This window comes from Zalophus californianus, chromosome 1 (assembly GCF_009762305.2).
Source record: "Zalophus californianus isolate mZalCal1 chromosome 1, mZalCal1.pri.v2, whole genome shotgun sequence".
In the NCBI taxonomy this organism is placed as follows: domain Eukaryota; kingdom Metazoa; phylum Chordata; class Mammalia; order Carnivora; family Otariidae; genus Zalophus; species Zalophus californianus.
In genome coordinates, this window is record NC_045595.1 from 188,575,811 (window position 1) to 188,601,796 (window position 25,986).

Consider the following 25,986-nt stretch of genomic DNA (forward strand, 5'->3'; position numbering starts at 1 on the left):
GCAGACTCCCCGCTGAGCAGGGAGCCCGATGTGGGACTCGATCCCGGGACTCTGGGATCATGACCTGAGCCGAAGGCAGTTGCTTAACCAACTGAGCCACCCAGGCGCCCTGAACTTTTTTAAAACAGGAAAAAAACAGTATATGCCCACCAGAACAAGATGTACTACAATTGAGCAATCAAAGTATGGGTCAAAAGATGAGAGGGATTTGGGTAGGTAATTTTAACACAGAAAGTATTGCCATATGTTATTGGCTTAAGTTTTAGAGAAATTGTTACAACACATCAGAATGACTGTTAAGTGGTCAACCCTTCACAAATTTAGAATCAGTGTATTTTCTTCCCCTCAAAAGGAATTGAATTATTAGGTAAGGATTGCATAGAAAGTGAGAGGTTCTGTCTTAGAACTCTGGTCTTATATTGCTTGGCCAGCCTAACAGTGATTTAAAGCTCAAGTGATAAATAGATCCAAGTCTAGTGCGTTCATCTCTGCTAAGGGTAAATTGCTTAGGTTAAGCAGTTTAGGATTTTATTAATTGAACGCTAATTTTTCCCATTCTTTAAAAATGTTAAACAGGTAACTATGGATAGAACAAAAATTGATGCAAAGAAAGTTAAATCTCTTTTTCCATAGAGATTTCTAATGCATAAAACTATTTTGACGATTCCCCAAAAGTCAAGGTTAAGCTTAAAAGTGAGATGCTACAGTGGTGTGAAAGTTACTTGTAACCGGTTGGATGTAAATAGGTTAGGCTTCTACTCTATTCTAAGCATGTACTTAGAATTCTGTCAGACATGTACTGCAAAATGATTTGTGTAACTTTATGAATTTTCTTAAATTTTATGGCAGAATGATAGCCATGGGCTATAACTTTTGTTGACTACCTTTGTTCATATTTGCCTCTCTCTCAAGGGCATCCTCACTCTTCTGGTGGCCCAGTGATTTTTCTTCTTTTTTTTAAAACAAGCTCTTCCTAATATCTCAAAATAATCATTTAGTTTGCAGTTCTGTCAGTTTTTATGTACTTTTCCCTTCAGTTGCTCTTGCCTGGTATATATTATTACAACTCTTGTCAAACTCTTATTCAACACTTTAACTCCTAACTCCCCAAACAGTTCTTTCCATTCATATCATTCCCCTGCGTAGAAATCTTTGCTGGTGGTAAATATAAACTTGACTTATCAGGGTAGGGAAAAAAAAAAAGGATTTTCCTTAGGTTTAACCCTGTGTAGGTAAGGAAAACAATGGAAGAACTTTTTTTCTCCTAAAAATCAAAATCTTTACATGTATTGTAGTTTCAACTATATTATGGGCTAAATTGACTTTTGTAAACTAACTTGGAACCTCATGTCATTTAATATACTGTTTTTATGGGAAAATGAATTATGAGTTATAAATAATGCCTACATTTGAAGTCTAATTCGTTGTTAAGTTCATGACTGCCTATATTTTGGAGTGAGCAGAGAAATGTTTCATAGTTGGTATTTAAGTTTTACTCAAATGGTAGTTCTTTGGAGAGTGAAAGATTCATTAGGGTGAGTGTTATGTTTTGTTATATTTATTTCTGACTTTACAGAAAAAAAAGTTTGAATTTGGGCAGACTTGAAAATGATGGGGGTTTTTGTAACATGAGATTTTCTATAGTGTTACTCAGCTAATACTAACACATTCGTGCCCTTGAATTGTGTTCATGCTAGTACTAGTTCATGCTAGTACTTGATTGAAACAAAGCTTGGTGTTTCACTGAGGTCCTTCCTTGACACAGATATAAAAATATTCATAATACTCTGGTATTTGGATGGAATTTTAAAAAGGCTTAATTTTTATAATTGAAATTAGAAATTGTTTCAGTTAGAAATTATTTATAGCCAAGGTGTGTTCTCTGTTCCTTTTTGAGTATAAGCATATAAGAAAGTCATAGAGGGCTAGTTTTCATTGTGAAACAAAAGTTCATTACATGCTTCATGTTTTAGGAGAAATTGTTCTAACTCTAGAAAAAGAAGAAACTCATGTTTAACCATTCTGTTGAAATAACATTTAATTAGTTAATATCTGGTCTTAAAATCATATGTTTTTGGTATATGAGCAGGTTATAATAGTCTTTGAGGATTGCTGTATTGTTTTAAAATATCCTATGGAACGAAGAAGCTTTATGGAGTAATGGGAACATCATGGAGAAAAATTATTGTGATTATAATGAAATTACAAATAATAAATAAACCTCCTCCATTGCTTAAAGGAAAAAGCCCCAGCTTTTCAGTTAAGGACCAATAGTCTCTGATTAACCTATCATGCTAACATTAAAGAATACTATTGCTTGTTTCTTCCTTTGCTTACACTCAAAATACTTCTGACACCAGATGTGTGAATTTTTTTCCACACCTGACTGATTCTCCAACACCAGCTGGGTGTCCTGCGATTCAATTCAATTCTGACACTCTCTACCTGACATTAGCTTCAGATTCTATAAGGTAAGGGCTCTCAGTCCCACAAGACTGCCCCCCACTTTAGATGCCAGTCACAAGTAGTGGGTCCCCACGTTACCCACACTCTGTCTGACTTGGCTACAAATTGGGGAGTTCTCACAGCCTCCTCTTTGAGTTTGATAATTTGCGATAATGGCACATAGAACTCAGGGAAACACATGTACTGGTTTATTTTATAAAAAGAATATGATAAAGGATACAGACGAACAGCCAGATGAAGAGATACATAGGGCAGGGTCTGGAAGGGTCCCAAGCTCTGGAGCTTCTGTCTCATGGAGTTGGGATGTGCCACCCTCCCAGCATGTGACTATGTCCACCAACTTGGAAGCTCTCCGAAGTCCATATTTAGGAACTTTATGGAGGGTTCATTGGGTAGGCATGATTGATTATTAACTTAATCTCTAGCCCTTCTCTCCTGCATGGAGAAAAAAGTTCCTCTCAAAGTTCCAAGCTTCTCATCATAGTTTGGTTTTTCTGGTGACCAGCATTCATCCTGAAGCTATACAGGAGTCCACCAGGAGTCATCTCATTAGAGCAAAAGATGCTCCTATCACCCAGGAAATTCTAAATGATTTAGGAACTCTGTGTCAGGAAATGGGTCAAAGACCAAATATTAGAAACTTACCTTGTTCTTTTTTTTTTTTTTAAAGATTTTATTTATTTGAGAGAGTGCATGAGAGAGAGAGCACCAGCGGAAAGAACGGCAGAGGGAGAGGGAGAAGCAGGCTTCCCACTGAGCAGGGAGCCCGATGTGGGGCTCAATCCCAGGACCCCGGGATCATGACCTGAGCCGAAGGCAGGCGCTTAATGACTGAGCCACCCAGGCGCCCCTACCTTGTTCTTTGAATGGATTTACTTATGCATGATTTTATCATACCATGGAAAAAATTTCATTCTAAATGTTGGAAGAATGTCTACATTATAAAACAAATCAGAATTGTTAATCACTTGATTTCCCCAGAAAAGCTTTTAGGTGTTGGGAAGATGTGTGCATAGTGATAGAAACAAGTTTTCCAAAGTTAGCATTTTTGCTTGAAAAGTCCACATTATTCATTGGCAACACATACCTTCATTTGTTCTCCCGCAGGTGACAGGCTCACTTTGTTTATTCTCTAGAAAATATCTGCCAAATTCTGAAGTTTGAGTCCTCCTAGTTTGTAGTTTGTTCGTTGTTTTTTCAAGTAAAAATAGTGTGTTTCATGAAAAAAAAAATCAGCCAGTTTAATTGGCTTGCAACTCAAGCATTGCACTAGTGTTTTCTCTTGAGCAAAAGCTTACTTTAGATGCAGCAGCAGTACTATGCATACTTCCTATTTTGTCATATAGAATTAAAAGAATATGTAAATCAGTGTTTGAGATTTAATACAATAAAATTTTCCCTTTTTATCAAGGATCTAAGAGAAACTGGCTTTTTTTTTTAGTAGTGAGTATGTATAGTTGTAATACAGTGAATTGCCCAAAGAACTTGGTGTTAACTGCCTCAATTTGTGCAAAGATGCTATTGTTTTGTATCATCAGTGCACATATGATACGGGAAGAAAGGCAAATAGCATCTTAGTATTTTTATGAGAATATTTTTTTACTTATGGAACCCCCTTCTCTTTTAGGGTCATGGGGGAATACCCAAGGCTCCATTAACCACTCTTGGAGATTTCCTAGTATAGAGGAAAGATTTAATAGTTAGAAGACTTAAATTTAAAGCCTGTCCACCATTCTTTATTCTTAATGATGGTATACTTCATTTCTCACAACTTCAGTTATTTATGAAATAGGGTTAAGAACACTTTGCCTTGTTTTTTGCTTTTATGTTGCTTGAGTTACAATTAAGTTATGAAAAGCTCTAATTATAAGTTGTTGCTATTTCTAAATGAGTTTCTGCTCCAGCCAGTTTCCTTTACTTGTCAGACATGAAACGGTAAACACTCTAGATAGTTTCAAAGAAGAAATTTAATACAGGGGATTAGGTTCTTAAAAAAAGAAAAATCACTGGATAGACTGGAGGAGGGATCTTTAGCTCAGACTTGTGAAATGATTCCCAGATTCTTGCAGGACTGGCCAGCCAGGGAAGCTGCTCCCTCTGCCACTATTAGGAAGGTAGTGAATCTGGAGGCTGCCTCTAGGACAGCTGAGTTTAAGAACATACTTCTGGAGCTGTAGGCCAGAGAACAAGCAGGCAGGATTAGGTAACTGCCACTGAGCTATGCCTGAACATTGGAATGCAGAGTCTAGTTGCCGCTTCTACTCTCTGTCTCTTTGACATCCCCGAATCTGGAAACTGGACCCTGGAATGCTATGTGGAACAACCTGTATCTGTTCAGTCGTGCTGGAGAAAATAGCCTGAAGCAGTAGAACAGTGGCTGCCCACTCACTTCTGCCCTCTGTGTCCCGTGTTAGTGCATCTAGCTGGTGGAGCCTAAATTCTGTTCAGAACTGTGTAACTGTGAGTGAACTGGGAAAATAGATTTGTTTTTGTTTTGTTTTGTTTTGTTTTAATCTTTCTACCTTCTGTAGTTGAAGAAAGCACACTAGGAGGATGAGGGAATGGAGTTTGAGAGCTAATTAATCATATTCCCCCAAACTGGTTTTTCTGCTTCTTTGTGATTTTCAAATTATTTTTTTTTACTTCTATTATTCTCTCTTTACTCACTTGAGTTCTAGTCATTATTTAATAAACAAGATAGTTCTCATTTTTTGAGGCGCATTCATGCTTCTCTAGTCCTAGCTTCTTCATCAGTTTTGAAGCTGGACTGGATGGCTCCATCCAGGTGATATCCATCTACAATTGTGATCTAGGTGGACTTGGGTCTTGTAAGCAAGACTTAGGAAACCTTCGGCCTTCCGGTGTACGTAGGCATGCTCCATCATTTCAGTACCTTGCTGTGTTCTGTTCTACATTTTACTTGACTGAATTTTTTTGGACCTTACTTACTACATTTTCATGAGGTTTTATTATACTCTCTAAAGATATTTAAAAAACACCTTCCATAGCCAACTATTATTTCTAATATTTTTAATATTTTTTTTGTGACTGTTCAGAGAAAAAGTGTGGGTAACAATGGAAGTAGACTTTTGAAACTGTCAATATACATAATTTCTTTCTCAGTAAGTGTGGCATATTCTTTTTGAGTAACTACATATAACCCTAGAGTCAGATGGTAAAATGCAGGCATTTTATTTCCCATCCCCTACCCCTTTTTATGTTTCCCATCTTGCAAAATTTTTTTTACAAGATTACAAAGAAAAAATTTAATTTTTAACATGTCTCAAATACAAATAAACAAAATGAATATAAAATGTACCCAAAATACCTGTAAGCATAAGCCTAACCACACAAAGCTATAGCTTTCTGTCTTATCATACTGTTTTGTAATCCTCTACTTAGCAATATATTATGGTTCTTATGACAATGGGGGTATTATTACCATCTTTTGAGTGAAGGAAATTGACCAGATATATTGGAAAATTGGATTAAAAGTTTTTTTTCTGAAGGTAGTAATAGCTGTTGCCGCTATTCTTTGGAAAAAGAATATTTAGAGCATCAAGACTGTTTTCTTTCTAACAAAAGAAAATGGTATCATTTATTTGTATATTTCTTTTTATGAAATGAGAAGTTTTTTTAAATGGAGAGGACTGGATGTTCATTCAGTAATTCGGATGGTAGAGAAGTATTTAAAATAGAAAGTGAAAGGTCCTGATAACTTCTCTTCCCATAACCCTCCTCCTCAAAATTAATCACTGTTAACAGTTTAATACATTCTTCCACTCTTTAAAAAATGTATACATATACACTTGACTTGTTTTTGTGTATAGTTCTTTATGTATTTATGGTCAGTTCTGAAGCATAATTTTTGAGATGTTATTAATTATTATACTTGTTAGATAATGTCTAGGTGGTAGTATGCATGCACTGTAATGTATGTATATTTGGAATAACTTCAGAAAGCATAAATGTAAATGTTTAATTATGCTGATTTTAATTTTTGTTGGTAAAATCCTGTTTTTAGCAGTCTTTCTGCTTATTAGCTTTTAATCAGAGGCTTCGTAGTAAATATTGAGATTACTGTGCAGTGAAAAATATTTATGCTCTTAATGCTTTAGGCATATTTTTTAGGGAAGAACATTAAGTTTTAAAATATAACCAATTTAAAATGTGTTTGCATTCTCTTCAGAGAGGCTCTTATGGAGAATTAAGTTGGTGCTGACTTTGGTTTGAAAAGATATATTGGGTATAAAATCCCCATGATAAGAATTACCTTCATTTTGTTTGGCTTTTAATTTTGAGAAAGATAGTTTTGCTTTTCAGATGTGATTGATCTCACTGGAGATGATAAAGATGATCTTCAGAGAGCAATTGCCTTGAGTTTGGCGGAATCAAACAGGGCATTCAGGGAGACTGGAATAACTGATGAGGAGCAAGCCATTAGCAGGTAAAAACATAATTTGTATAAAGTAGTTATAAGTACTTTTTATAATAGAAATAATAATTGGCTTTAATTTCAAGAGGCACAAAGATACACTTCGTTATTCTAAATAAACCCATTAATAAACTTTAGTATTGTTTTTGTATTTTCTGTAACTAAAATTTCTGTATTCTAGTTCTGACTGCATTTGGAGTTTAGATTTTTAGGATTTTGGAGTGGCATTATGAGGCATTTAATTTAGGTGTATATTTTAATATTTTTTTTATTTGTTTTTTCTTCCCTCATCTCTTTTGGATACATTGTTCAATTCAGTTTGTAGTCATTTATAGCAGGGGTCAACAAACTTTTTATGTAAAGGGCCAGTGGTAAATATTTTAGGCAATATTGTTGGCCATTTGGTTTCTGTCACAATTAGTCACCTCTAGGATAGTAGTGCTAAAGCAGCCATAGATAATACATAATTTAATGAGTGTGACTATGGTTCAATAAATCTCGTTTTAAAAAAATAGGCCGCCAGCTGGATATAGCCCATGGGCCTTAGTTCTCTCCATCTTCTGATCTATAATATAATAGTATATTTATAGGCTTTTTTTTTAAAGAAATAGGCAAGATTCCAAGATGTGTGATAGAATGTATCTTTTGATTTAATAATGAAAACTTTTTAGTTTGAAACATTTTGATTCATTTATGGATCAAATAAAAATAAATTTGACTTTATCATGAAACAATGTTGATTAAAAAAATCCTTAAAATATAATATAATCTTCTAAAGAACTCTATGGAGGTAGTGGTAACTATTTATTGAAAAAGAAATTGATCTTTTAAGAGGTTAAATGATTTTCTGAAAGTGCACAGCTAAAGTAAATCTTATGACTCCAGTGTTCTTTTCCCTTTAATACAAATTGTTTGGATGTACCAGCTTTCTCAGATAATTTCCCTTAGCATGGTATCATTAGTATATTTCTTTCGAAGTAATCTGAGATTACTGTGTGGTGGTAGATGTCTCAAAATGCTCTGTTTAGCAGGCACATAATTTTTCTTAGTAATACTTTTTAATGTCTTTAAGTGTTACTTTGGAAATTACTTCGTAAGACATTATAGTAAGATGGAAAGACTTAAATTAAAATTCATTGTCCTTTTCAGTTGGGGGTAATACCAATTAATGCCAGTAATTTTAAATGAAAACCCCAAAATTCATACATTATCTTTAGACATTGTAATTAAGCTTATTTCTGAAGGATTTAGAGAAATTGTAAAATTAAGTTTGTTTCAAAAAATGGATTGGAATGAAATAATTGTCTTGAGTAATTACAAAACTTGACTAAACTTTGATGAGAAATATTTTAAACGTGAAATACATGAGTTGGATATCATTTAAAGGAAATGATCTATTATATGTAAGAAATTACAAAATAGAACATATATTACATATGTATTATATATATTTGTACATAAATTTATACCATAATATATACCTGAATATATACCAAATCTTGTTTTTAAAAGCATGTGTATATTTTTGTTTAAATGAATTTATATTAGTATATAAATAGAATAAAGTCTGGAAGCTTATATACTTATAAATAGTGGCAGTAGTTTTGTATCATGTGTTTTCAAATTAAAACAGCACGTACTAATTAGTTAATAAGTAAAAATAACTTGAAAGTTAAAGGTTTAAAATTATTCCTAATCTGTTATAAAGTTCAGTGTATATTTTATATATTTTTCTAGATAATTCATTTTTGTCCAGATGGAAACAAATATCTCTTAGGATGGTGTTCTTTTTTATTCTTGGTCTTCTAAATTTTAATATATTAAAATTAGTGAATATTTTATAAATATTTTTATTGTACATGACATTACAGAGATTTGGTGTAGTGTAATATGCCATAAAATGTTGTGTAAAATTATGTTCTGTAGAAGTAAAAAGTCATATTACTTTACTGTTGCAAAATACAAGTTTTTTGTGGTATGTGTAGATTTTATAATTTACAGTTAACAAAAAAGTGTTAAATGTAAAATGTGCAGTTAATAAGCACATATGTAAATCTCTGTGTCAGAAAAAAGGAAATGTAAGAATTCTAGCTAAACATTTGGCAAAGAGATAATTTGTTCCTATGCGTTTATTAATAGGCTTAGGATTCTAAATTCCAAGGGGGAAATGATGTATTTTTAAGAAAAAGTGTATATATCATGCTTAAAAGTATAAATTTCTTTATTCATTACTTAAGTTCACATAACAGAATTTTGCCAAATTCCTAGAATCATTTGATGATGGTTATATTTTAGCAGACATACTTTAATATGAATTCATACATTTGGAACACTACATTATAATTATTTGAGTTGCAGCCTATCTTTTTATATCTTAAAATCCTCTGTTTTAAGTACTCATAAATTTCATGGTGAAATTTCTTAAGAAATTGAACATTTTTAAAGTGTGCTTCTTAATATAATTACTCCTTAATGTCAGGATTGGATGTATTAATTTAATTATCTCTTGGTTGCTAATGCTTAGATAGGGAACAGGTGGAATATGGAGAGTTGAAGTTTGCTAATAAACTACATTGTAATTGATTTGTGTCTGTGTTGTGTTTGTTGTGAAAATGACTTGCCTCATGAAATGACTTTGAATTAATTGGGTAGAAGATTGGGAGCCACCTGGGGGTTTTCCCAACCAGAATGGCCTAGAGTTGTCATTAGCACAAAGAAAAAAGCATCATGTCAAGGAATGGTTAGGGTGGGTGGGATTCTGAATTTTTAAAATAGGTTTCTATAACTCCCACCCTTTTCATCCTGATCATTACTTAGGAAGCTGTTGTGAGAGGAAACTGCCTTAAGAAGATGTGTTGAACAGGAATAGGTGAGGGAGGCAATTAGAAATCTTTTTAAATTGATTTGTGAAAATAATTCTAGGGCTCAACAATATCACATGCCTGTGAATCGTTGAAGATCCATAGAATGCTTATTATTCCATGTTTTGAGCGGCTCTTATGATAAAAGGTACACCACTGTCAGATTAAAAGTGGTCTGGAAAAATTGAAAATATGAAACAGATTAGTTTCAAGGGCTGCAAGACTGTGGTCAGAGTTGACTGATAAGATTGGAATAGCAATGCTCTAACTTGAAAAAGTGTCAATAATGAGGCACCACTGATAGTCCCAAGAGGGGTTGGAGTGAGTAAGGGGAGAGGTGGGTGGTCAAAGGTTCTTTGTAGTCAGGCTTCCAGAATTGGGCAGGAGTCACACCCCATACAGTGTATCATTCCTCATCATGAGACAAGTCAACTTTTGGCAGGAGTCACATGTCTGACAGGCAGTGGTAGCCTCTTTCGGAAACATAGAATCTCTTAATTTGTCCTCAACATATGATTGTGGATATGTTGCCCTGCTGGGTATGATGGTAGATAGCAGCAGTGATGGTCATCTGGGTAGTGCATACTTGCTGAGCCATCCCATTAGAGAACAGGCACCACTGTATATGTATCACAATGGCTAAAATGAAAAAATAGAAAATACCAAGTGTTGGTAAGCATGTGGAGTAACTGGAATGGTCACATATTGTTGGTAGGAATGTATAATGGAATTGCTACTTTGAAAAACTGGGAATTTCTAATGAATTCCAACATATACTATGCTAGTACTTAGTGTTTCCACCCCTAGGTATAGACTCTTGAGAATGGAGTACATAGTAGCTTTATTGATAATAACTAAAAACTATAAACAATTAAAACTTGACACAAAAGAGTAACTGATGTGTGATTCCATTTATGTGATGTTTAAGGACCCGCAAAATGAATTTATGGCAATAGAAGTCAGAATGTTAATTTTCTGGCAGGTAGAGAGGACACTGTTAGCTGGAAAAAGGGTATGAGAGAATTTTCTAGAATAATGGAAATTTTCTCTATCTTGATCTGGGTGGTGATCACATGGATGTATACATATGAAAAAAGTTTCACTGAGCTGTACATTTAAGATTTGTGTATCTTACCATATGCAGATTATCCCTCTACAAAGTACTCTTTACAAAAAAAGCATGTTTTGAGCTGTTTGATAATCAATATGCAAAAACTGTATTTCTATGTATAAAAAAGAATGATAGGGAGGAATTTTAAAAAGCTGCCATTTATAACATAAAACTGTGAAAGACCAAGAATAAATTTAGTGAATGTGCAAGAACTTCCAAGAGGAAAATTAGAGGATATCATTGAGACACATTAATGAATATGTAAATAATTGGAAATGTATTTCACAAATTGGAACGTTGTAATTTTTTGGCGGGGAGCAGAGAGTGGAGAGGCAGAAGGAGAGGGGGAGGGAGAGAATCTTAAGCAGGCTCCACATCCAGTGTGGAGCCCCATGTGGGGCTTAATCTCACGACCCTGAGATCATGACCTGAGCCCAAATCAAGAGTCAAGACTCTTAACTGACTGCCCCACCCCGGTGCCCTGGAGGACTGAACATTGTAAAAATGGTCAGTTCTCCTTAAACTGACTCATGGATTTAGTGTGATTCTAATAATAATATATTTTTTTAAATGAAATCAACAAAATGTTTATTTCTTCCTTCCTTCCTTCCTTCCTTCCTTCCTCAGCTTAAATGATATGTATGTTTTTCAGTGAGTATGATGTTTCCCTAAATGTACTTAGATGATCTAAAGTGAGATGTTTTCAACATTACTGCTATAATGTAATTTAAGTAATTTAAATTTAAACAATACAAACATAATAAAACTAGCATAAAAACCCAAAAAACAAAATCAGTACAATAAAAATTTAATGAGGAGGTGAACATTTATCATAACTAAGTGCTTTATATATTCCATATAGAGTGTGGAAGGAAAAGGGCAAAACATTTTGTCATCCTTTTATGTTGCTGCATGGTCATGATCAGTGTTGGGAAGATAAGAAAGCAGGTGACGGGTAGTGGGAATTGGTTTTTGATTTGTGGCTTTTGGGGTTGCCTTTCTTGGCATGCTATATTTTGTTATAAGCTATTTCTGAGCTCTGAGATTTGCAGTGTTAGTTTTTTTCTCTACTGACAGACTTAATACCTGGGTTTGTAGCTATTGCATACTTTATACTTCAAAGCCTGGGTAGTATCAATGGCTTTACTTTGGTGAGGCCAGGAAAGGAACCCTTGTGTAGCACTTGGCTTTATAGAAAGTTTATATTCATTTTGTCAATGCTGGACTACAGAAAGGGATGGGGGCTTGGGAATAGAGTAATATTTGGGCTAGAGATTGGGCTTTTGCTAAAAAAATAGCAAAGAGATAGCAACATCTAATATCTTAATCATCCATACTTTGTTTAGCCCCTAGTATTTATCATGTATGCTTTAGGAATGAAACAGCTCTGTGTTTCTACCCTCCAGATGCTGAGTAATAAATAATTTTGGTGCAGTATGGTAAATGTATTTATAGTTTTTTAGGAGCCAGGAAGAGGTGGTAGGAAACTTACTGAAGCACGTTTTAAGTCCCTGGTGATACAAAACTTCGTTAATAAGCTCTAAATCAAGAAGATCACAAAGTCATGATATTCTTTCATTCATATCTTTTAGTAACTTGTGCCATATGGTATGGTTAAGGAATATTACAATAAACCTATTTCTTTAAAGTCCATATTTTTGTTACAATGAATGATGAGATCTACCATATGACTGAATTGAAGATGTCTTTTATATATGACCACTGGTGCTGATTCTTCTGTTTGTGGTATTGTTGCTACTTTTCCCAGAACGCATGGCTTGTTTTAGTTCATTCATCTCTAATTACCAAGGTGGAAATAAGTTTCCCTTATTTATATACTTCTAAATATACATGTACATTACAAAAAGAACAAAATTGTCAAGTGAAAACTCTCACTATAAAAGTCAGTAAAAAATTAAATATACCTTCTTATATACAGCAGTCTTTTGTGTTATATTTGGCTTTTATATACTATGTATTAACTTTTCTCCTTTGAGCATAAACTAGTTTCCTTGTACAAAATCAGTTTGTTTCAGTTTATTCTTACTATATTATGCTGAACTGTACAACTTGAACAGTAGGAAGTCTTTCATGCTGTCTTTTTGACTTTTTATCTTCCCCTTACGTTCTTGAAAACTTGGTAACAGTGGGATGTTCTAGATAAATTCTGATTTTCTTCTGCCCCAATTAACCTAACTAAATACCTTCCAAGGAGTTGTGGTACCTTTTAGTGGTAAATAGTTTATAAGAAAAAGCCTCCTAGGGACTGTGGTTGCATGTAAGAGCTGATTTTTGGGCAGAGTACTGCTGCTAATGTTGGATTACTTTTAATAGTTTATAGAAGTGTAAACTGTTCATTTTTAAATGTGTGAATGTACTTTGATCTTTGCATTATAACATATGTTGTTGTTACCGGCTATTTTTGGGGGTGTGTTTCATTGATTCCCAAAGAAAGGCCTTATCCTGTGTTCATATAAGTTATTTTAAATAATGATAAGTTTGAATCCTACCGCGTTGTATCTGACATCATGTTGAAAATAATGCTTAGAGATAAAAGCATAATTTACTTTTTCTCCATAATTAAGGAATATAGCTATATTAATTTGACATTAGTCTGATAGGGCAAAATCTTTAAAATAAAGATGGTATAGCATGAATGAGATTTTCTTAAGCCAAAATGTTGGAAAAACTCATTCTTGCTGAGGTTTTTAAAATTAACACAAAATTAATTGAGACACCTGAAAATTACTTAGCTTATTTAATAGAGTAGTTAATAACAAATGTCTTGAAGCAGGCAAGATGCTTTTAGTTCAGATGTTGGAATCAGGATTTTCCAGCATGTTGCAGCATGCTTAAGCGCAAGAACAGCATGTAAATGCTACTTTAAGGAAAGTAGCATTATTCTGCCATATTTAGGTGTATTTAAGATACTCTGTAGGTAAGCTTATTTTGAAGAGGTAAACCTTTTATTATTCTGATATGTATGTAGGTCAACTTTTGGGTGAAGAAGTAAACACATAAATATTCTCTTTAGTTAGCTGTCATAGAGTCCTAGATCTCTAGAACTGAGAGGAACCCTAGAATTTACCTTAGCTTTTTTTTTTTTTATAGAAAAGGAAATTAATGGTCAGAGGAGTAAAAATGCAGTTTGTTCAGTTTTTAATGTTTTCCTGATGATTCGAAGCAACTGTTATGAAAAACTAGTCATGTTATTTTGTAAATATTTACTATAGTGATTTCTTAGAAAACTTGTCTAGGTGCTCTATTCCTGGTACTAAACCTTGAATTTGTTGAAACATAATTTAACATATTTTCTGTTTTATAACACTGTCTTTGTGCATTTGAGATTTCCTTTTTTCTTAGGAAAGAAGGCTGCATGTCTCTTGATATGTTTGCCACTGCTATATTCTTAAAGAAAACTAACTTCTACTTGAGTAAAGTTAGTGTTTAATAGTACTTCCCCAAATACATTATCCAGAGCTTAAGTAATTAAAATCCTGTTTGTGGTATGTTATTTCTTTGGGTATGGCATGATATTAATACAGTATTTGTCTTTTTTTCATCATTTTCTCCCCATTGCTTAAGAGTTCTTGAAGCCAGCATAGCAGAAAATAAAGCATGTTTAAAGAGAACACCTACAGAAGTTTGGAGGGATTCTCGAAACCCTTATGATAGAAAAAGGCAGGACAAAGCTCCTGTTGGACTAAAGAATGTTGGCAATACTTGCTGGTTTAGTGCTGTTATTCAGGTAAGGATCTTTATACAGGTCTTACTTAGTGGGTATGATGGCAATGGAAAGTGGATTGGGGTTGTGTTTCTTTTAAATTGTGTACTTTAAACATAAATGCAGGCAAGATTTTAATATGCCCTTCTGTCTACTGAACTCATTTGTGGACTGTAGGACTCCGCACTTCTCCCTTGTCCTTACCCCCAGTATGGAGTTTTTTGACAGTAGAGCACTGCCTGTGTCTTTCACTTATTTCAAATTTATCTCTGCTCCCTCCCTATTAGGAATTGTTGTCAGAGTGGAAAGGGTGAAAAACGTTTTTGTATGTAATTCTCTGCAAATTTTGAGAAGGAGATAACCAAGATATGAAACCAGATCTGTTTTTGTTGTTGTTGTTAATCAAATCAGGTTTATTGTATATAATGGAAAATGTTAATCATAGAATTATAGTCATTTAAGTACTCTTCTTAATATAAGGAGGTATTTTGTTTGAGGAGGGTGTAGATTGACATAATTCTCAATGCATATGTGAGAATGATGTAAAGAATAAATACTGATAGTTTAACTAGTTACTTTTAAAGTAACACTTTTTTTTAACTTAGAAGGCCCTTACGAAATGTTTCTTGAGATCCTTATTCTAAGATGAAGAATTTTTGTATGTATAGTTATGTATCTTCTTAATGTGGACTAGTTTTCTTTCTTGTTTCTTAGTTCTTCTTTTACAAGATATGACTATTATTATTTTTGACCATTTTTAGTTCTTTACCATTTTCAGTTAGAAATTGATAATGTTATCCATCAGATTATGAAACACTGAATTAAATAATTTCCTTAAAACCATCTATGAATAATTAATTTTTATTACCCTTTAAGAAAATATTTTGTTTGATTTTCCTAATGCAGTTGAATTATAGTTCATTATTTAGTATTCCTGATGAGTACTATTTAAATAATTTTGTATGCCATTTCTTTTTATATTCAAAACATCTCTTCATTCTGTAGCTTTCCAAGCCTGTATGTATGATGGCATAAACTTCTTTGTGATATTAAAGCAGCTAACTCTGGTTATTTAGTTCATTTTCTTTAAGATTGTTAATTGTGTTCTCTAGGTGATTAATCTGTAGTTTTAACTTTTTTCCTACTTCAGTGTTACAATTTCCAACTTTCTCCCACTTTTTTGCGTGGCACATAATACCATACAATTTGATTAACTTTGGTTTTCTAGATTTATGTCTCACTCTTTAATATTCTGTGGCATATACTAGTTAGTGATATGCTATACTATTTGTTTTTCAGGCTATTAAAATGTTAAGGGATACCTGAATTATTATAAATCTATAATAATACCTTTGTTCCTATCCTAGATTAATTATTAATGAATATTTAGATATTCATAATATCTAAAATTTTATTAGTCTCTTTGCCTTACTTTATTTGCACTGTAAGAGTTTTTACATTTATTGTCCAATTTAAATTTTATAATTTACACATTATTTAAAAATATGAAGCACAGTTTTAAGGCTGTGATGTGAGTCTTCATGAATACACTTTGCTTCCTGTATTTGGACAACTAGGTGCTATCTCTACACTATAATGGCCAGTTAGTGAGGCTCATTGATTAGAAGCCTCTTTCAGAAAACTGTTAGAAGAAAGTACTTACAAATAGTATTTGTTAGTTAGAATAGGTGCTTTTTATTTCTCTACACCGTGTTGTAAGAAAGGCCTGTTTGAAATGATAACTAAATTCATACTAACAAATGGGGATAACCACTTTTTGTTTTCATAGGATAAACTTCTTTCAGTATCTTAGTTCAAATTGAAGCAGTGGTACATCTATTTCTACTCTGAGTGGTGTTTGCTGATCTTAGCTTTTGTTTTACTTCTCAAATTTTTGGTATTTTTTGGTGGGGAGGAGAATGGACTGGAAAAAATTGCTTGTCCTATTTAAAATTTCAAGTAATTTTACTGATTTCTAAATTTTACCTTAAATTACTGGCTGTTTAACTGGTAGAATCCTAAAATAGGCTAGTATAGGGTTCTTGGGATTATTGTTACTAATATATTTTTTAATTCTTTCTGGAGAAATCTGGATACCTAGGAGAAGTGACCTAGCCTTGAAAAGTTTGGGTTATAATGAAGTATTAGATCATTGGCTTTAGGTGTGTGGAAATACATTATAAACTTCAGATTTTGGAAAAGTGTGGATGGGAAGAAGAATTTGTCAAAAGATCACTTCAGGTTTTTTTGTTTTTTCCCCTTACTGTAATTTTACTCTATTCTATTTAGCTTTTCATTTTTGTCTCTGGTAATTGGAATCTTTTTTTTTTTTTCATTTTGTGACATTATTGTTTAATTCCACAGATACTACTTGAGATGTAAAAGTTTATCATCATAAATGGAATTTTTCACCTATGAAAGAAAAGTGGGGCAGGAAGTCTGTTACTGTTGGAAGTTTCTTAATTGTATTTTCCCAAGTGAATTGGAACTTACTCAAACTATGATGTAAATGTACTGTAAGGTTTCAATTACAAAATTTTCTCAGGGATGGAATTTACTTAGTTGGCAGGACTAGTGTGAAACAATTGGGACTTCTTTTCCTTGTAAGTATATCTGCCAATTACAGAAATTTCCTTGGATAATAAACCTCTAACTGCAAAATACGTAGCAGGGATAGGCTACAGAGGGTACAGCTTTATACTTGTCTTTTTAGGTACTGGGACCAATATTTTGGGAGAAAAGGGACACAATATCAGAAAGGGACTATAAGCAGAGAGAAGATGGGACAGAGGATGGCTTAAGTAATCTTGTGGATGCTAGCAATATTAGCCTGACTGTTCTAGATTGAGTACTAACCCCTTAGCTAGTCAGGAGTATTTTTATCCTGGAACTTAAACACCTAGAAAGGACTAATGGGGGCTGCTTTTTCTCCACTAGGGTATCAGTGAATGAGGTAGCTACTTAGAAGCATACTCCTCTCTTGCTAGTTTGGGGTGTAATTCATGGATTCTCATGATGACCCTTGGTACCTTTCTCATTTGGATGCCTCTGAGATGCTCAGAAGTAAGGTGTGCATCCTTCTCAGTTTGCCTTGTACAGCTCCAGTTTACTTCTATTGTAGATCTACTGGTGCCTGTTATCAAGTCTTAAAGCTCTCTTTCACACTCAAAAGAATTGTGAGTTGGAAGATAAAAGATATGGTTGGTCACCTTAACTCATAAGTCATGTCACTCTGGGTTGACTAAAATATGAGCATCCTGAAGGCAGAGAATACATCTTCTAGGTTACTGTTTTATATCAGGATAGAATACAGTGTTTGACACTTTGGAAAAAGTAGGGTATATTATTTTGGTGGAATTGAAGACTTAAGATGCTTTTATCACCCTAATGATGGATGGGATTGAGAAGATGGTGCAAGTTTTCAAAAAATGTTAAGATATCATTTAACATGTTTATTCACATTATTTGCTCTTAAATCTTTAATTTTCATCAAAGAATTTAAGTATATAGTTCAAAGAGAAAATAAAAAATTCCATAGCAGTAAAAGGCTTATAATGAAAAATAGTAGTAATCTGCCCCAAACCTCCCTACTTCACAGTCTCTGCTTCTTAATAACTACAACCAGTTCTAGCTGTTTTTCCTTTTATCTTCATTTTTCTAAATGACATGCCTTCCTGATGAGATAAATGGGGATTTAGCTGTCTCATTTCACATACCTAGAATTGCCTTTTCTTTCATTCCCAACATAGTTATATCGTAAGTTTAAAATAGTCAGTAGTCAGTGTTTACATTTTTCTATGACTTTATAAACATTACAGTGATTTACTGGGAGTAGCCCTTTGTAATCCTTTGTTTTCTTGGCGTTGTCAGGAAAACACCTTTTTTTCTTTCTATTTTCTATATACTTATTCCTAAAATTTTCTAAATACTCTTAACATCTCTGTTATGGTCTTAATGATATGTTCTATATTTGTAAACATATTAGCTCAATTTCTTTCTTTCTTTTTTTTTAAATTTGTTTCCCTTTACCACGGAAAGTTTCTCTGTCTCGAGTCCAAGCTGGATTCCTATTCTTTATGTTTTGAGCACAATTGCTGGCTTTCCAAAGCAGGCCTAAGAGAAAGAAGATTGTGGAAAGGTTGACTGGGGATCACCTTGCAGGGTTTTTACTTAATCCTCCTTGTAGCCCTAAATCTTATTCCCTCTCACACACACTATGACTGATTTTTCTGAACCCAAGTCAGTTCAGTTCAATTATATCCAAAGACTAAATATCCTGTATCCCACAGAAGGAGGTGGTATTTGTCTGACCTTTCTGTATCTGGGAAGGATATGGGGATTTAACTGCTCTGTATACAGATTTTTATCTTTTAATCATGCCATCTGTTTTCAGTCCCTACCTTACCTTGAACTTTAGTGACACTGTTCCTTTTTTTTTTTAATCCACCAAGGAGAATTGATCTTGCTTCTCCTCAGTGTCTTCATTATAGACAGTTTATATCCCTTTGCTCTCTTGTCATCACTCTTTGTCTTCCACAAGTTATTTGAAATCTCATCTCTCATAGCTTTCTGTTATTAGCAAGAGTTTAGCCAAATTCCATTTTACCAAGTGCTCTTCAAAATATACCTTTTGGCTTTGGACTGAATGAAAGGATACTTGTTTTCAGGGTGCATCAATCACAAACACAATTTAGGCGGTAGTGATAATTACCCTTCCCATCTTTCTTGAAGAAATATGTTGACCAATACTATTATGACTGTGACTGAGGATACAGAATGTTAGTGACTTAAAAACATTAATTTCCATGATTCATTGTAATGGTCCCAAGTTCTACTTTGGGTAATAGCTTATTAGGTTGTTTTTGACTGTCTGCCTGGTGGTATTTTGCTGAAACCTAACCCAACCAAACCAAAACAACAACAGATAAACTTTTGAAGACTATATCACATAACACTAAAGCAGTGTGGGATTTTGAGGCTAAGCTCTGAGAGAACCGGGTTTTTAGAGTAAGCTTCATTTGTTGGGTTGATTTTACCCTTGAGTAATTCCAGAAGTGGCTGCTGAATGGCTGGGAAGGTAAGCAAAGTTTTGTACAGACTTGGAGTGTTAGTAAATACTTCGTTAAATTCTAGAGGGCTAGAACCTTGGATTAATGAGAACTGAAAATAGGCCAGGCTTTATAGTTTTTGAATCCCAACGTCATCTCAGAATTGTTTGGTTTAAGTTGATCTGGGATTGCAAATGGCCCAGTTTTGCTGCCTGCCAGAAGGAAATGTAAATTCTATTAGAAGGTAATATTATCTAGAACTTAGAATTTTCTCTGCTTTTCACATAAAAATAAATGTTTAGCACTCAAATCAGTCATAATCATACCAGGAAATAGGGTATATCCAAAAATTAAGATAAAATAACCAGCAATATGAAACCTGAAAATTGGATTGTTTATAATATGTATTAATATGACCAAGGAATTAAAAGCAAGATTGAGAATTTCAGTAAAAAAGTAAACTATTAAAAAATGTTCCCCAGTGGGAGCTTAGAGCAAAGAAGTAGGGTTGGGATTATCCTATTTTGTCATTATTCTCTTTCCTATTTAAATTTCTCCTAAAAACAGTCCATACTTTGTTCCCTTTATATCCCATTTCTTCACTGCTCATTGCTTGCTGTTCTTCCTCTGCCATTCTACTGAAAAGGTGACTTCCCAGTTGACAAATCCAAAGGTTAGTTTTTTGCCCTTTATTGGATTTGGCAACATTTGAGAGTATAGGTGGCCCCAAATTTATCGTGGTTCAACTTAGATTTTTTGACTTATAGTGGTGCAAAAGTAATATGTATTCAGTAGAAACTTTACCTTGAATTTTGATCATTACCTGAGCTAACAATATGCGGTATAATACTCTTTTGATGCTGGCTCCTACCCAGCCACGTGGTCATGAGGATAAACAACTGATAGACTTAAAACCATTTTGTGCCCATACAACCATTCTGTTTTTCAGTTTCAGTATAGTAGTTAATAAATTACAGGAGATACTCAATATTTTTGTTATAAAATAGGCTTTGTATTAGATGATTTTGCCCACCTGTACACTAATATAAATGTTCAGAGCAGTTTTGGGCTGGGCTAGGCTAAGCTATGATGTTTGGTCGGCTAGGTGTATAAAATGCATTTTCAACTTAGTGATATTTTCTTTATTTTTTTTAAGGATTCTATTTGTTTGACACAGAGAGACAGCAAGAGAGGGAACACAAGCAGGGGGAGTGGGAGAGGGAGAAGCAGGCTTCCCGTGGAGCAGGGAGCCTGATGCAGGGCTGGATCCCAGGACCCTGGGATCATAACCTGAGCCAAAGGTAGATGCTTAACAACTGAACCACCCAGGCACCCTCAACTTAATGATATTTTCATCTTACGGTGGGTTTATCTAGATATAACACCATTGTAAATCAAGAAGATCTGAATTGCTAATCTTGTCCTTCTTGAAATTAGCCATTGATTCGTTGATGTACTTCAGAGTTTTCTGTGGTACTTATATCGTTGTTGAGAGGCTTCATAGGTATTTTTTAAAGTTCCACAATTACTCTGATACACAGCTATATTTGAAAACACATGCTTCTCAAATCCTTTTTCTTTTTGATTACATACCCTTCACTTTCTATGCTATTCTTATTTTGTCAGAGACTCAATATGTTTTATTTTCTGCTGCCTGTCTCCCTTGTGTCTGCATGTAGTGGGTGCTCCATAAATATTTATTAAATGACTGAATAAATGAATTATCTCATGTGTTCATATTGTTTAATTAAGAAATACTTTGGGATTCCAAGATAACCAAAATGTTTTCCTACAGTTTCTGTTACCATCTTTATGATTTTTTCTTTCATATTTAGGTCTTTAAACCACATCCATATCTATATATATCTATATCTGATTCTATTTCTTTATATATAGTGGGCCAGTTTTCCCAATACCCAGCTCCTAAACAAAACCTTATTTTATCATTGATTTGTGGTGCTACCTTCATCTTCTATCATGTTGGCTCACACAGCTTTGCTAAGACCTCGTACATTATTGCCTCCTGTACAGTGATTTTCAAGGGTAATAAACTGTGACTCCCAGAAGGGAATACTTTTTATATTGTAAAGCACTTGACACATATATGTATATGTAAAATATGTACAATGAAAACTTTGCAAACAATATTCTGTGGTGTGTTTACTATGTATGACATGTTTTAATATTTTCAGTCGTATTTTATTTCATTTTTTTGGACAAATATTCACCATGATGTTAATGTGTTAAAAGCAATAGTTTAAAAAACAGTTCTAGGAAGCCTTTCCAGGGGCAGCTTTCATATGCTCTCACACTCTGTGAGATCAGTATTATTGTATGTTGGAGTCAGATTTCTATTGTTACAATATCTGTGTGTTTTCTAGGCTGTGTGTCTCCTTGAGCTTGGAGATAATAGGTAATTTCTTTTTGTCTCTAGCATCTGGCCCATAAATTTATTTGTACTATATTTTTGTAAAATTGATACCTCAAGATAACTCAGTGAACATAATTAGACTTTGCATTTGTGTACCTTTTATTTTGAGGAAACTGCTTATTAAGCACCTAAAGAAAGACAGCCTTTAGGTTTTTTGAATTGTCCACATATAATTTTCTGCTTTCCACTACACTAAAAATTGTTAATGATCAAGAACAGTGTGTCAGTATATAAGAAATTTGACATTTTCTCTAGGAGAAAATAGGCCTTGTGCTAGTGGCAACAATCCTGGGTATAAGTAGTATAGTCAAAAATAAATCTCTGAGACCAGTCATATTTTTATAGTTCTGTTAATAGAATTTTCCCTTAGGTTATCTTAAATTGTTGTTCTTTTTCAGTCATTATTCAATCTTTTGGAATTTAGAAGATTAGTTCTGAATTACAAGCCTCCGTCAAATGCTCAAGATTTACCCCGAAACCAAAAGGTAAAATTATGAAAGATTTTTTAGCAGAGTATCTATCTATCTATCTATCTATCTATCTATCTATCTATCTATCTATATATGTCATCCTATTCTTTTATCTGTGCTTGGTTTTGGGGCAGTTTGTCTCATCAGATCTGGAACTGTTAAATTTGAATATCAACCCGTTAATTTTGGTTACTACAGTAACTTTATAAATATGAATTTTTCTTCACACGTGGGTCAAGTAATATGCCAATTTTTTGTGTCACTTTAGTAATTGCTTTTTCATTTTTTTGTACTGTCAAATTTCAGTAAACTTTATAGGTTTCAGTTTATAATTCAAGGTCTTTCTTCAGTTGCCTCCTGAAAAATTATGTGGGAATAAAAATTTCTTTTAAACTGTTTGTGTAGTTGAGCCTTTTGAAAGATTAGTGTTGCACTGACTGTCTTTGCAGTGCAAATCTGTAACTTCTATTTTGTAAGTTAATACTGTTAGGCAATATAATGTGACAGAGCACACAGATAGATAATCAGGGCTAGATTGCCTGGGTATTCTGGCTGTGGACCTAGGGCTTGACCTGCCTGTTTTGTTTTCCTTATCTGAAAGGTGTAAATAATTATAGTGATTATTTTATAGAGTTGTGAGAATTAAATGAGATAAAACATACAGAGGGCTTAGAAGTGCCTAGTACATAGTAAGTGCCTCAGATGATGTTAGTTACTGTATTCATATTAGTTTTTCAAAGATAGGACTGATGCAGAAATTTATACTTAATGGAAAAAGTTAATTATGGAGATGATGTACATGAATGTTTGGGGCTTTAGGGATCTTGTCATAAAGAAATTGTAGCCCTAAAGGGGACTGGTTGCACAAAGAAGTTAAAGTTTTAGGTTTCATTAAAGTGTTGAACTTTGCGTGACTTATTGTATTAATGTTACATAATTAAATCATGTTTTTCTCTTAATGTGTAATTTGAAAACCACTTGTTCTGCAAACATGAAACATTTATAATGCAAGCTAAATATAACAATTTATAGCTTGCTTTTCAGGCTATAATCTTTGAGCTATAAAGTATCAGGCTCGTAAACAAGCCATTTTCAAGAGGGAGTCCAGATCACTTGACAACCCCACAGACCTCCAGAGAAATTAAGCAAAAACCCTTCACTTATTACAGTTTTGCCGTGAAACTTTTTGGACTATTGCTTCTCTTTATCGCAACTTGTTTAATAATCACTGTTCTCTCTTCTGATATCTCAGTTGAAGTAGATTTATAATTTACATGACATTATTTGGAAATATTGCTTCCAATTAGGTATTCATATGTATCTTGACCTTTTCTTTTTTGTTTCTGGATTTTAGTGCTTTACAGAGTTAATTTATTCTTCAAAATGTTGAGTAAGACCAAGTCAGTTTTACAGTCCTATTTAAAAAACAATTGTGATATCCATGCTTGTGTATCAGAGCTAGTTTTAAAAATTGTTCAGCTGAGTACTAGGGAAATACATAAATCCAATCTTCATCACCTTTCTAGAGAAATTTGTTTTCTTGCAATGGAAGGGGCAGCATGTCCAGGGATCTCTTCAGGTTAAGGAGTTAAAAGTATCTCTACTTCCATTCTGAATAGTTATCAGAAAAACTGATTGGTGTTACATTCAACTGAGGTGATAAAAGACACAGGTTTTTAAAAAGGTGTCAATGTGTCTTCTTGCCACTTACTATTTAATAGTGAATTTAAATCCAACTAATGTTAATGTTTACTGCAACACTGAGTTTGAAAAATAATGTGCTAAGATACAGAATACCCTTGGGGATCACTTTGGTCAGATCCCAGAGATGTCATTTGCATGCATTGCTAATCAGGATTTTTTTTTTAGGTTTATTTTTTATCAGCAGGTAAATCAGTCATAAATATTACATACTTATTGAGTGAGAGAAAGAGATGTAGTTTTGAAATCAGGTTGTATTTTAGGTAGACTTGGTTATTCTAGAAGTTGAAACTAATTTTATACATAAATACTTATTGTACTGTTTGTAATTTTAATGTCTAGGAGAATTGTGAGGTTACTAGAAATTTAAAGATGGATTCTCACTGTAAACATCTCATCCCTCCCCACTCCCACATACAGTGTCTTTTGGCTTAAAAAGTCACAAACTGATGACAAAACATGTTAGATGTTGAGAAAACAAAGATGCATAAGTTCATTATAGAGCTAATCTCCATATAAATAGCTAAAACCTATTACTCATAAGGTTATATTAATTGAAGTCTTGATTTCAGGGCAAATATTTCCAAATAAACAATATTTCCATACTTTCCACTACTCAGAGATGAGAAACATATGAACAGGGAAAGTTTAGTTAAATACCAATGAGCAAATACCTGAAGGAGTTTTAAATTTTACAAATAACAGAGGCATTCTGGAATTTCTGTCTTTAGTGATGAATAGAGTAACAAGTTTGGATTTATAAGTTTCAGTAAATCTTAAAGGATTCAAAGCATACAAAGTATGTTTTCTGACCATAGTGGAATTATGTGGAATTTGACAACAGAAAGATGATTAGAAAATCCCCCTGATAGTAGGGAAATTAAGTAATACACTGTAAGTAACCCAGGGGACAAAGAACAAATCAGAAGGGAAATTTTAGAATGTTTTAAACAATAAAAATTAAAATATGACATACCAGAATTAGAGGGGTTGTAGCTAAGGCAGTGGTTAGTGGAAAATACACGAACTAAACACATTAGAAAATAAGAATGGTTTCAAATTTATGACATCATTTTGCACATCAAGAAATTAGAAGAAAAAGCACATTAATATTTAAAAGTAAAGGAAAGAAAATAATAAAGAGCTAAGTCATTGAAATAGAAATGAGAAAGACAGTAGAGAAAATTAATGGAACCAAAAGCTGCTTCTAAAGATCAGTAAAATTAATGAATTTCTACGTAGACTGAGCCAAGAAAAAAGAGGGAAGAAACAAATTAGCAATATAAAGAATGAAAGAGAGGGATATCACTACATATTCTCTAGACAATAAAAAATAATAGACTATTATAAACAGACAGTATCCTTATATTACATTAAAAAATGAATTTTTAGTTAAGAACCTACTCAGCGAAAAAATAAAAAGTCAATAGTGAAGTAGTTCACTGGTAAATTATACTAAACATCTAAGGAAGAAATAATACCAATTCTTTACATGTTTTTTAAGAAAATTGAAGAAAAGATAAAACTTCCCAATTCTATGAGCCCAGCATTATTACCCTGAAACCAAAATACAAAAAGATGTTTCAAGAAAAGAAAACTAAAAACCAGTATTCCTCATGAATATAGAAGCAAAAGTTGTAGCAGATTTTTGGCAAATTGAATCCTGAAATATCACTGAAGGATGCTACTTCATTGGCAACTGGGATTTATTTAGAACTGCAGGATTGGTTTAGTGTTCA

At 33.4% G+C, this 25,986-nt stretch overlaps 1 protein-coding gene across 4 annotated transcripts in view; it reads left to right on the forward strand.

The window, feature by feature from the left end:
• Nucleotides 1-25,986, forward strand: part of USP25 (ubiquitin specific peptidase 25) — a 127,689-nt gene that overhangs the window by 31,499 nt on the left and 70,204 nt on the right. For 3 of the 4 annotated variants that reach the window (XM_027582611.2, XM_027582612.2, XM_027582615.2), the window contains exons 4-6: nt 6,790-6,913; nt 14,459-14,621; nt 22,475-22,561. In XM_027582611.2, the coding sequence (XP_027438412.1) occupies nt 6,790-6,913; nt 14,459-14,621; nt 22,475-22,561 (374 nt within the window). Of the gene's footprint in view, nt 1-6,776; nt 6,914-14,458; nt 14,622-22,474; nt 22,562-25,986 lie in introns of all 4 variants that reach the window. The other variant, XM_027582614.2, reaches the window with a different exon arrangement.